Here is a 13,578-nt window from a genome sequence, read left to right on the forward strand (position 1 = left end):
AGTCTAGCTCACGTTTAAACCTCTAATCCAGTGGTTCTCAAACTGGGGGCCGGGGCCGCGAGATGGTGCCAGGGGGGGCCCAGTTTTATGACATTTCATTAAACACATTAATTTATCATGAATTCTGTGTAATTAAACCTAAAAAAAAATAAGGCTACTAACCAACAGCACTACTTTGTATACTTTAATATGTTTTGTCTTATTAAATGTTACGTTTTCGAACAAATTTGTTATAAAAAAAATTTGGGGGGACGCAAAGGAATGCACCATATACAAGGGGGGCCCCACGCTGAAAAGTTTGAGACCCACTGCTCTAATGTGCCTAACTTGGAATCTTCCCGCTCTTTAAAAAGTATGATATTACAAAATGAAAACACTTTTTTTGTCCAACGTTTCCATAAATGTTGATCTTATGCCATTGACATTAACAAATGAGCAGCAAATCAAACAGCCATCAAAAATCCCAGAAACGTTTTTATTGTCACTATTTTGACAGAGACCTCTAGTGGACACATAAGGGAAATACATGAGTATACAAGTAAGTATTGCAAGCATAAATGTATTGAGATAACCCTGAGCTTGAGTCACGGGGTAAAATGTCATTGAAGGGTCTAAAGCTACTGGAGACAACAGATACTCGATTTCAATTCAATTTTATTTATATTGCACTTTTCACAATTATTTAATTGTTTCAAAACAGCTTTACATTAATATGAACACTGCTTGAAAAGATATGAATGTGCAGCAGATAAATCTGCAAAAATTGTGTGATGCAAATATGTCAACATGGACCAAAACCTTAAGAACATTTCCAACTTCTTGTGGAACACAACATGTGAATATTTCCTTGTAATCGATGGTTACTATGGTGATCGGTTCATAAGTGAAATTGAAAGTAAAAGGTAAAGGCTCGACGCACCATTAGGAAGTTCCTAGAAGTATTTGGTAACAAAGAAAATAGTATATGTCCCTTTTACTGGTTTTACATCTAAGATTGCAGGGCAAAGTTTTTTGTACCTATTTACTTCCATCTGAAAAGGGAAACGGTCACATTTGACGCAATGGTAAGAATGTTAAATTCTATCAGACCTTTATTACGGTATTTAGCCACTATCTCCCTAGTTCAGTGTGGTTTTTGATACTTTAGGCACTTGTAAAATATATTATGTCAAAATTTAGTGTGTGGGGTAAAAGTCTCAAGACTTTTCAATTTTGTTGCTGTGTTATAGTTTTAGATGTTCAACAACGGAGGCAAATATTTATGTTTTATGTTAAACATTTAGCCTACTTTAATTATAAATATGTATGAAATGAAATGCCCAGATAATCAATCTTTAGGTGTTTTTTATGCACCTTAAAAACTGAAAACATTTTTTTTCTTAGATGGATTCATTTGATGATTACAATATTATAACAAAAGAGGAAATTAGAGAACTTAAAGAAACTATATCCAATCAAGATATCTCATCAGCAACAAAAACAATCAAAGAATATCTCGAACAGCAAGATCGAGTTGAGCTAAATATTGCTGTGACAGGAGAGTCTGGTTCTGGGAAGTCCACATTTGTCAATGCTTTCAGAGGATTGGGTGATGAAGATGAAGGCTCTGCTGAAACCGGTGTAGTGGAGACTACTATGGAACCTAAAGCTTACCATCATCCAAAATACCAAAATGTGAACCTATGGGATCTTCCTGGAATTGGAACACCAAACTTTAAAGCCGATGAGTACCTTAAACAGGTTCAGTTTGAACGCTATGATTTTTTCATCATCATTGCATCAGAACGCTTCAGAGAATGCCACATCCAGCTCGCCAAGGAGATCATGAGAATGGAGAAGAAGTTTTACTTTGTTCGCTCTAAGATTGATCAAGACATTAATAATGAAAGACACAAAAGCAACTTTAACCAAAAAAAGATCCTGGATAAAATTAGCAAGAACTGTATAAATGGTTGTTGTTGTTGTTTAAATTACATAATTCTTTCCACTTTTTCATATTCCTAAGCACAAAACTAATTTGCTAATTGAATAATAAAAATGATACTGTATAATGATTCATGTCTTTTCTCACTATAGGGCTAAAAGGAATAGGTGGGATGGATGATCCTGTCGTATTCTTGATCTCTGGCCATGAGCTTAGCAAGTATGACTTCAATCTTCTGCAGGAGCAGATGGAGAAAGAGCTTCCCCAGCATAAGAGACACGTGCTGATTCTGAGTCTGCCAAACATCACACTGGAGGTTAATGAGAAAAAGAAGAAAGCTTTAAAGAAACACATTCTCAAAGTAGCTTTAGTGTCTGGTGGTGCGGCAACGGTTCCTGTTCCTTGTCTTTCGATTGCAGTAGATTTAGGCATCCTAGCATATGAGATAAATAAGTACTGCAGTACCTTTGGTCTGGATAAGAAATCTTTGGAGAAGCTCTGTAAAGAATCTGGGCAAAGCCTAAAGACTATTGAGAGTCTGAAATCTTCAGTTTGGTATAAAGGATCTATAACAACAGGTATTGTTTTATCCCAGCTGCGCGTTGCAGGGCTTTTTGTAACAGGAGAAGTTGCGGAGCGCATTTTAAGCATTATTATACCAATAATAGGATCTGTGGTGGCAGGGGGAATTTCCTTTGTTACTGCCTATTACATGTTAAACAAAGCACTGAATGACATAGCAGAAGATGCCAGGAAAGTGCTTATTGCTGCAGTAAATACTTCAGTATAATTACAAATGTGTTATATAAGAGACAATTAAGTCTTTTGATTGTATTGTCTTTATATTATTCTTATAGGTACAAGGTGTTAGAGAAAATGATTTTATTACCATTTATGTATATGTTTCTTTATAACCAATACTTTGCTTCTTCCTTTTAACAACATAAAAAGAGTAGATACTGTTCTTTTAATCTTAACACCCCCCACCCTTTAAAGTTTTGGGGTGGTGGAAACTAAGTATTGCTTAATTTAACACACAGCTTTCACTCATAGTCTAGTTTTAGATGTTTTTAGATGTGTGTGTGTGTGTGTGTGTGTGTGTGTGTGTGTGTGTGTGTGTGTGTGTGTACATGTTACATTCATGACACATGTTGTTGTTTTTGACTTTGTGGGTGTCAACACATCTAAATAAAATGAGCTTGCAGACAAAGAATCGGAGAGAGACAGCTTGAGCATTTCTTGAGAAGAAATCTCTGGTTCTTTCCCTCGAGAGAATTAAACCTTTATTCTTGGTCTGACATGTCTTAATTTTGTTAAGGTATAAGTTAAATAAACCTGACATTTTGGTCCTTCGAGCTGGATTCCAACAAACCCGGAGATCAACAGTGGAGGAGACAAGCCGAAGCCCGACGTCGGCCGAATTCGTATAGGAGTTCGAAGAAAGTCATGGGAGGTGAAAATTCCTCGCCAGGCCGGCATTTAGGTTTCCTCTGTTGATGATCCCGGATTGACGGAATTCGAAGCAAGACACAGATCAGGCGCAGTGAATTTGGTGAGTTGCTGATTGGTATTTTAATTGGTGGTTAGAGTCCCCAATGATCGTGGGTTAGAGGCCCCAGGAACTGTTGAACAGCTGAGGGTTAGAGGCCCCAGAAGCTGAATTGGTGGTTAGAGTCCTCAATACTTGTGGGTTAGAGTCCCAAATAACAGTCGAACAGCTGAATTGAGGGTTAGAGTCCCCAATAGCTGAAATCCTGAAATTTGTATTTACTGTAGTGAAGTGTTTATTCTGTTTTTTTTTTTAAGAGGATCCAGAAGTATCATCCAGATAGTAGACCCTGAAGTGTTTACTAAAAGAAAAGACCCTGAAGTGTTTATTCTGTTTTTTTTAAGGGAATCCTGAAGTATTGCCCTGTTGATAGTAAATACAACAGTTCTTTCTGGTTCTCGAATCTGATCGGCTAAGAGGCGTGCAATTTTGTACTGATAACGGCACAGTAACCGCTTCACCTTTCGTATCATTCCGCCACCTAGTAAATGGAGGTCCTCTAAACAGGCTCATCTCTGAATGAAAAAAACTGCTAGCACACAAGGACACACACAAACGCGCTGTTTTGAATCACCCTCCGTGTGTCTCATTAGTTCACTAGCTCGTAAATCAGTCTGTGAATCCCCAATCGGAAGTTATTATTCCGTCAAAGATCAGCGCTCTTGGATGTTACATTAAAGTTAATGGGATTAATGTCTTGTCACATCGTGTGGACGATTAACACTTGGAAAGAGGAATGTAAACACTCATTTTTTTCTGGAGCAATATCTCTTATCAGAACGCGAAAACACCGTGGAACTGCAGGTAAGCACCGCAGCTTTTAAATGTGGACATTTATTTAATCGTGACGTGACTATTAAAACATGTTGAGATATCGCCACTGATATATTCATAAGCAGCATGCAAAAACATCTCTCTGACACTTATAAAAAACTGTTTTATATAGTACTGACATGAACGAAGTCTAAAAATAATCGAGTGCTCGTATCGCGTTAAGATGAAATGGTAAAGCAATAGTAACATTATATAAGTATAGTTTTATTAACTTTTACCTCGCGCCAAAACAATAACAACACAAAAAACACTAAATATGAATAAAAAAAAGTAATAGTTTTATCATGACACCAAATACTGCTGATTTGATCTCATTTTGACCATCACAAACAAACAAGGCCAACATGAGAGCCAGAGAATCCCTGTCAGAGATGTAGCCCAAAGAGGGCGGTGGTCAGCGGGGCGATTGAACACTGACGTCCGCTCATGCTCTGGTTCTCATACGTACCGAATCTCACTAAGCAAACATTCAAACAGGCGCTATCTTTACTAATTGACTGTAGATTTAAACATAATACATTCTCGACTGAACTAATCTTAAAACTACACTTTGTGACCAAGAAACGTTAATTTAAAGAAACGCCTATCCGTCCATTGAGTTGTTATGAGATTCAAAGCAGTCGAAAGTGTTACTTGTCATTCTGGCCGCCCTTAAATCCGTGGCGGAAGAAGTAGTTCCCAAACAAAGAGGCTTTTAAAATAACTCAGTTGTTGTTTTCTAGTTTTCGTTTTTCAAACGTGTGCCGTCGAACTGTTGTATAAAAGCAATATCGCTCTCGGAGTTGTGTGATATAGCTCTATATCATCACGGCTGTGATTGCCTCCAGCACTCGGCCTACGGCCTTGTGCCTCTGGCCTAATCACAGCCGTGATGATATAGAGCTATATCAAACTCCTACTCAAGCGATATTGCTTAAATATAATATATAGTATAGAATAATGCGTAGTAAAGGAAATCAGAATGTGAGGTATATGAAGAAGTGGAAAAAAGAAATATCAATGTTTAGGGAAGCTAAATGTAGAAAAGTGCAAAAAGTTGGTTGAAAAATGTAGAGATGAAAGCAATGTTTAAAACAGGAAAAGGAAAAGTCAAAGCAGAACGAGAAATATTAAGTGCAAGAGAAGGGTTTGAAGAAAGTGTTAGAAGACAAGAATGTATAAAAAGAAAAAAGTATAATAATGTATAAAAGTATAAAAATAATAGTGGTATGTAGACAGGAAAATAATAAAACAACCCCTGTAGTACGCACAACGGCTCTGGAGCCAGATCATATCCCGACCCCTGAAGCCTTAGCCCATGTTGTATCTGCTCAGATCAGTCCCCCTCCATACCCCTTACAAAAATTAACCATGGTTTTACTCCAGTTAAAACAAAAAAAACATGATTACTGTAAGGGTTTTGTGTTGCATTTAGTTCTGTTCATTGTTAATCATGTTTAGTTCATTTGTTATCTCATTTCATCATTATTAGTCTCACCTGTTTGATCATTAGTTAAGTTCTTACACCTGTGTTTAATTAGTTTGCTCACCCTTTATATTCTGCCCTCATGTGTCTTTCCCTTGTCAGTCGTTGTATGTGCATGTATGTTTATATGAAGCTGTTCATCTTCCTTAGTTGTGTGTATTAAATAAAGCTCCTGAGTGATTATATTAAGAATCTTATCTCCTCGTCGTCATCATTGTTGTAATTTGTATTAGTAGTAGTAGAGAACGTGACAATTACTGTAGTAAAACCATAGTAACTACAAAATCATGGTTTTCAAAAACCATAGTTAAACCATAGTTAGTGTAGTAAAACCATGGTTTTGCTGATAGTAATCAATACACCAAAAAACCATGGTTACTACACTTTTACCACAATATAACCATGGTTAATTTTCGTAAGGGACCAACCATATGCAGGGGCAAGAGCAGATTTGGACAGAATGATTGATAGAACTCCTCAGTCTTATAATACCATAACAGTATGGCTCAGCCCACGAGTAACTTGATCAATGACTGAGACACCTTTAAAGATGGCTTTAACTTTTTCCTCTGTAAATAAAATGGCAGAAACTGTTACTATAGACACTTTCCCCATGATCCAAGTAGCAAACCCTAACATAGGTGAAAGCTAGGACCCTCTCGTCCTGGTATGTAGGCCCTGGATTGCTCTAGAATGCCAGGAGTTGTAGATACGTTCCCCCTATATAGGAACACATGAGAACCATGTTTAAGAGAAAGGCTAACTACTGAGCTTTGGCAGAAGTTAAACAAAAAAGAAAATGAACTATGATTTTGCACTATGTTCTGAAAAAGAATTCAAAGTGCATAGTGCCATTGTGTTTGCTGATAATCCAGAGAGTCCATATCACATATCACACTATAAAAAATACTTTGATGCCTTAAAATTTTTTGTTGAATCAACTCGGATTTACAAGTCATTTCAACTTACTATTATTTATCTTGACTAGAGATGAGTTGTTATAACTACATGTGAGTTGTTTTAACTTATAAAATTAAGTTGACTTTTCTCAACTAAATTGTATAAGTTGTGACAACTCATCTCTGTTTACATGACTTAACAAAAAATTTTAAGGGAGCAAAGTTTTTTACAGTGCAGTAGCAATAAAAAAAAATGCTCTGATTTATCTGGATTGATCTGGATTTATCAGAAAACACTTTGTAGCTTTTGACACTGCCAGCTTAACAGATTTAAAAATCTGTGAGAGAAATGAAGAGAAAAATTTCACATGACAAAAAGAAGAAAAATAATTTCAAATGATTTGCATTTCAGGGATAGCAAAAATAACAAAGATATTTATGCTCCCGTAGTGATATCACCCCAATGCCCTGTTAATTTGTTAGGAAGAGATTTGATGTCCAGATTAGACATTAGTTTGATTCCTGCGAAAGGAAGCATGAAAGCAGCTTATATGCTTCAAATAAAAACCCAAACAGCTATAACAGCTCTCAGTCAGAATATTATTACACTCTAAACATGAGAAATATAGAGAAAGCAAAAGATCTTTTGCAAAAAGTTGCATTAAAAGCAGAGCCGGACAGTAACGGAGTACATTTACTTGAGTACAGTACTTAAGTACAATTTTGAGGGATCTGTACTTTACTCGAGTATTATTTTTGGGGAGTACTCATGACTTTACTCAAGTACATTTGAGAGGCAAATATTTTACTCTTTACTCCACTACATTTCTATCCATAACTGTGAGTACCCGTTACTTCTTCTGGAAAAAAAAGGAAAAAAGAAAAATCTCAGAAACCCTCGATTTGTTGTTTCCCTTTTCTCAAATATAATTGGATTGTGCAGGCGCCACTGATTGGGACAGCCTATCAGCTATCACCTTCAGCTTTCCGCCAAAGTCCCAATAGTCAGATTTAGATAAGAGAAGAAACCATGGATGAAACAATGGATGAAGACACAGCAGGTCCATCCTGGGAATGTGACAATCCGTGGCTACACCTCGCCAGACTGTTTTAATTTTCTAAACAAGTTAATGATAGTTTTCGGTTTAAGTGTTTACCAAAATAGAGCTTCATCACTGCTTACAAAAATTCAACCACTTGAGAGCGGCAGGGATCACTGGTGATCCCGGATTATTGTTGTTCAAAATGAATTACTCTTCAAAACATCAAACTCTTACTTGATCTGGACAAACTCAGCATCACAATACAGGTTTAAGACTCCAGATTGGACATTTGACCACTGTTTGTTATTAAACTGGTTTGCAATGACATTAGTTTCTTAATTTATGCCAGGAGTGCAAAATAATTCATCTGTAACGTTCGATATTTTCAATAGAAATCATTACTCATAAAACATTCATATTTGTATTCAAATACATAAAATATACAGAATCCGCCAGGGCTATTAGTACATTGGTGTGCATATTTGGAGAAATAATGATTAATTATCACATGTTAGTAAAATATTTAGTCTTACAGAATAAGATTTCTATTCATTTTCCAATGAATTATGCGATCTTGTAGCGTGAGGGGCTCAGAAGACCCCAATATGTACTTATTACTCGACTACACCACCCTTGGTTCTACCCATGGGAAATACTAATTTACATTAAACAGGTTCAGTGTGTACCAAATAAAAAGGAACAGAGACAGATTTCTTATTTTAGTGTTGAATTTTATTAACCTCCTCAACACATCCAGAATCAGTAAAAATATAAACCTTTATTATTGGTACCTTATTTTATTTAAAACTGCAACATGAATCATATTAAAAGGATACCAACTGTTACAATTACCAATTAACACCAAACATTCCAGTGGATACAAAGGAAGACTGACAGACCACAGGTGCAGGCCCACTTTAACCCCAAAAGGTTCACCCAAAATGGTGCCTGTAAAGAAAAGCACATCAACACACGCACACACACACACACACACACACACACACACACACACACACACACACACACACACACACAAGCACACGCAAAGTGCCACACACCGTAAATTCACAAAATCCACACAGCATGCAGTGTAACCCGTAGCACAGATTCCACCATCAAAGGACCAACACCCACAATCCAACCAGTGCTCCCAGATGATCCACTGGAAAGGAACAGATACACAAAATCAGTTGGTTATCATACAGTAAAATATCTGCAAACAATCCCCCTATAGTCTTTTTAACAATCAGCTAAACACAGCATCCATACAACGTGATGGGTGCCTTAAATAAAGAAAACCAAACAAACATTAAATCACAAAACCCAAAAAATAAGGGGTAAAGAAGGACAGCAGTGACCAAATGCAGTTCCCCTCTGTTTAACCAGGCCTGCACAATACCATACTCAAAATGGCAAACAAACAGCACATCCACAGTCCAGCTGCCAAAGAGCAAATCTGATCACCAATCTCTTATTAAATGCACAACACTTGCACATGAAGGGTAAACACAGCCTTATTAGAAAAGAACTCTGACGATGAAACAAACAGACAATCAAGCAGCAACCATTCCTCACACCTGCTCAGACACTTTATACGAGTACGTAATCCGAAGCGTTTGTTCATTTGCTCACGCTAATCGGGACACTTCCTCTTAAAGGGGCAATGCACTCACTGGGGCCTACCTTTTAAAGGGGCTACGGTTTTTTATGCTTTAGAAAAAGGTATATTTTAAAATAAAAGGCCCCATAAAAGGACCACACTACAATCTACCCCCCTTTTGTTATCGGCGCCCCGACGATAAGAGAAAAACTAAACCCATGGCCTAAAAACAGCCAATGTCATATTACTAGACCCAGGGACTTGAGAGGCTGCAGCCCTATCAACTCTACTTATAGCTACTGGCAAATGATGGGGATTGGAATGTCTTCCTGCAGTCTCTCTGGTACTCCGTCTGGGTTGAAATCCACTAGTACTAGGAACAGAGTCCAAACTTTCGTCCGTGTGATTTACATCTTCATCAACGACTGGGACACCCACTTCTTGACTCAAGGTACGTTCAACAAGATCTAAAATTGGAGCCTCTTCTACAGACTGAGGAGCAATCCACCAATCTCCCTCCAGCTCTTCATCACCTACTGATGACCCAGTATCTGTTGATGGAACCGGGGGTGCAGGTGGCAAGTTGACAGGTGCAGCTCGAAGATGGACACAATGCACATGTTTGACATTACCACTTCCATGAAGGGGCAAGATGGAATAGACAGCCCCACCGTCCTTGGGGGCTTTAATTATTCTATAAACTGTAGGCCCCCAAACATCTTGGATTTTTGCTCTTCCTCGAATATCATTAGCTCGAAGATAGACCAACTCACCTTCCCAGAAACCCACAGAGGTCACCTGCTGGTCATGACGCTCCTTCCGAAAGACTGCAGCAGCTTTCAACCGTTCCTTAGCTGTATCAAAAGCTATTTGCAGACGTTGGCGATGCTCTTGCACCCACTCACTCACAGATCCTGTTACTGGCTCCTTAACTCTACCCAAAAGAAAGTCAACAGGTAAGTGAGGTTCTTGACCAAACATTAAAAAATAAGGGGACTCCCCTGTTGATTGATGAATAGTGGTGTTATATGAAAAAATCATCTGGGGGAGATAAAGGGGCCAATCATGCTTCTGATCTGGCTGAAGAGTTCTCAGAAGGCCATGCAACGTCCTGTTAAATCGTTCGCACTGTCCATTTCCTTGGGGATGATAAGAAGAAGTGCGGGTCTTCTGAATTCCATAGAGTTCACACAACTGCTGAATTAGAGCACTTTCGAAATTTCGACCTTGTTCGGAGTGGATACGAGCAGGCACCCCAAACTTATAGAACCACTCTTGAACAAGTACTCTTGCCACTGTAGGGGCCCGTTGATCTCTAGTAGAAACTGCCTGGGTGAACTTAGAGAAGACATCAGTCATAATTAAGACATGCTCTCTTCCATCCCTTGAGCGATCGAGAAGGGTGAAATCTATGGCTAGGATCTGATTTGGTCTAGCGGCCAACAGATGCCCCATTGGAGTACGAGTTATGGATGGAAGGGGTTTTGCCATAGCACATCGCTGACAGCGCTGGCACCACTGTTTTATATGTTCATACATCCCTGGCCAATAGCACCTCTGCCGCACCAACTCCGTTGTCCTCTCTACGCCCTGGTGCCCGTGACCCTGATGCAACTGCTGCAATACTTCTTCCCTCAAGGCTTCAGGTAGGATCAACTGGTATTGTTCTTCACCACCATCGGGCCGGTGGAATCTACGATACAGGAGCCCCTCTTGGTCAAACAAACGATCCCACTGCCGTACCAGTTCTTGAACAGACCTAGAAAGTCTTTTCCGTTCCAACCGATCAGGGCTTCTTTTCTGATGCCAAAAATTAAGAAAAGGGCCTATAACTGGATCCTGTTGCTGAAGAGTGATCAAGTGATTAATGTCATGACTTGGGAGCACAGAAATCACCAGTTGGGTTACCAAAGTAGGTATTAAGTCAGGATGTAACTGCAAACTTTCTGGAAGAGAAGTCCCTGGAAGAAGAGGTTCTAACCCTGATGAGATGTCAACAGAATAAGGTTGCCTTGAAAGAGAATCTGCATTAACATTTGATCTTCCTGAGCGGTAACGAATTGTAAAATCAAAGTCAGATAACTGGGCTGCCCACCTCTGTTCAGTCGCTCCCAATTTTGATGTATTCAAATAGCTGAGTGGATTGTTGTCAGTCCATACAACACACTTATGTCCCAAAAGATACTCACGGAACTTTTCTGTCATTGCCCACTTCAAGGCCAAAAACTCAAGCTTCATAGAGCTGTAATTGGACATATTTCTTTCAGAGGGGGATAAAGCTCTGCTGGCATAGGCAACTGGCCTTGCTCGTCCATCCTGATCTTGAGACCGCACAGCTCCCAAGCCACTATGACTGGCATCAATCTCCAAAATGAAAGGCAGGGAAAAGTCAGCATAAGCCAACACTGGGGCAGTGGTCAGGGAGACTTTTAAGTTATTAAAACTCTCTTCACACTCCTTAGTCCATGCAGTTCCTATTGGGTGCCTTGCACCCGCCCTATGGTGTTTGCCAATAAGCGTAGCAACCAGATGATGCAATGGTGCTGCTAATTTGGAGAAACCCTCCACAAAACGTCTATAATAACTGGCGAATCCAAGGAATGATCTCAGCTCAGACACTGTGGTGGGATGACTCCAAGTTGACACAGGGTCGGTGGAAACACCCTCTTTAGTGATCACATGGCAAAGATACTTCACTTCTGTTTGAAAGAAGCAGCATTTTTCCAGCTTAACTTTTAGTCCCTCCTTCTGTAGTCTAGACAGCACAGACTCCAACCGGACAAGGTGCTGATCTACGGTAGACGAAAACACAATCACGTCATCCAGGTACAACAGTAAAGACTGAAAATGTTGTGCACCGAAAAGCCGTTCCATAAGTCTCTGGAATGTGCTAGGTGCATTGCAGAGGCCAAAGGGCATACGATTGAATTCAAAAAGTCCAAATGGCGTGCAGAATGCAGTCTTCCCCTTATCCTTCTCAGCCACGGGCACCTGGTTGTATCCACTGGCCAAATCTAAGGTAGAGAACCATTTAGCATCCAGGGATTCTTCAATGCGTGGTAATGGAAAGGCATCTCGACGAGTCTTACTGTTTAGCTGTCTATAGTCCACACACATCCGCAGGCTTCCGTCTTTCTTTTTAACAAGAACTATAGGGGATGCATAAGGACTGCAGCTCTCCCGAATCACCTGGGCCTCTAAAAGCTGGTTTATATGGGCCTTAACAGTATCATAATCAGATGGAGGTATACGTCTGTACCTCTGCCGAACAGGCACATCATCGACTAAGGGAATTTCATGCATTATAAGATTTGTACATCCCAGGTCACCCTCATGTGCTGAAAATACAGAAGCATATTTACTCAACAAGTCTCTCACCTTCAGCTGATCTAACGCAGACAACGCCTGCAGATCTACAGATTTTATAATCTCATACATGGGGTCCACCTGACCTACGTGGGAATTTACCCTAGCTACCTCTAGATCATTGGATTCAGTGTATACTTCTGAAATCCCTGCCGGTAAACTGACAATTTGAGCTTGATGTAACATCCCTAATGGGCATCGGGGACGAAGGTTTACAGCAGTTCTATTAACATTCACTACGGGGACATAGGCTGTACCCCTACAAACCTTGACTACAGCTGGATAAAGTACTAGACCTGACGGAAGAGAAGTACATCCAGAAGAAGGCTCAAAAAGTGCAGTATTAGCTAATGAAAACACCTGCTGGGAGCATGTAACTGGAATAAACCTCACAGACTCTGCAGGGACAGACATGGCATATCTACCCCTAACCCTAGCCAAACACCCAGCACGCTCAGGCTGCGTTTGATGGCATAACTGAAGGGCTTGTTGCAAAACATCAGGAGCCTGTGTGACCTGTGGGAGGGCAAATAAATCTGGACCGTAGTGCCCAAATAACTCAGTGTAACATTCGCTTATCATATTCATGCCCAACACACCAGGCACGGAAGTTGTGGATGTAGAGGCTTGAGAGCCTCGCACCACCAGGATGCCACGCTTAGGAATAACCCTATCCAGTACTTGAACATCAAGCTCCACATACCCAATGTAAGGAATGTCAAGACCGTTAGCGGCCTTAAGCTGTAACCACTATGATGAGGAACTTGTGAAAAATGCTGAAAAAAATAGGTATCAGAAATGGTAGAAACCATCGACCCAGTGTCTAAAAGACATTTTACTTGCACTCCCCCCATTGTCACAGTAAGTGATGGACACATACCAACTAATTGAGAAACAG

The 13,578-nt window shown here is 39.7% G+C and overlaps 2 protein-coding genes across 2 annotated transcripts in view; both read left to right on the forward strand.

Moving 5' to 3' along the window:
- The first annotated feature begins 932 nt into the window (after positions 1–932).
- Positions 933–2,802, forward strand: LOC129454381 (interferon-inducible GTPase 5-like). The gene is made up of 3 exons (XM_073858438.1): positions 933–1,064; positions 1,384–1,951; positions 2,077–2,802. The coding sequence occupies exons 1-3, from the start codon at positions 1,062–1,064 to the stop codon at positions 2,712–2,714; spliced, it is 1,209 nt and encodes a 402-aa protein (XP_073714539.1). The 5' UTR covers positions 933–1,061; the 3' UTR covers positions 2,715–2,802.
- The window catches only part of LOC129454938 (interferon-inducible GTPase 5-like), a 197,576-nt gene continuing 184,936 nt past the window's right edge, over positions 939–13,578 (forward strand). Inside the window, exon 1 of the mRNA XM_073858439.1 lies at positions 939–1,064. Coding sequence (XP_073714540.1) covers positions 1,062–1,064 — 3 coding nt within the window. The 5' untranslated portion in view covers positions 939–1,061. The remainder of the gene's footprint in view (positions 1,065–13,578) is intronic.

This window comes from Misgurnus anguillicaudatus, chromosome 20, assembly GCF_027580225.2.
Source record: "Misgurnus anguillicaudatus chromosome 20, ASM2758022v2, whole genome shotgun sequence".
In the NCBI taxonomy this organism is placed as follows: Eukaryota; Metazoa; Chordata; class Actinopteri; order Cypriniformes; family Cobitidae; genus Misgurnus; species Misgurnus anguillicaudatus.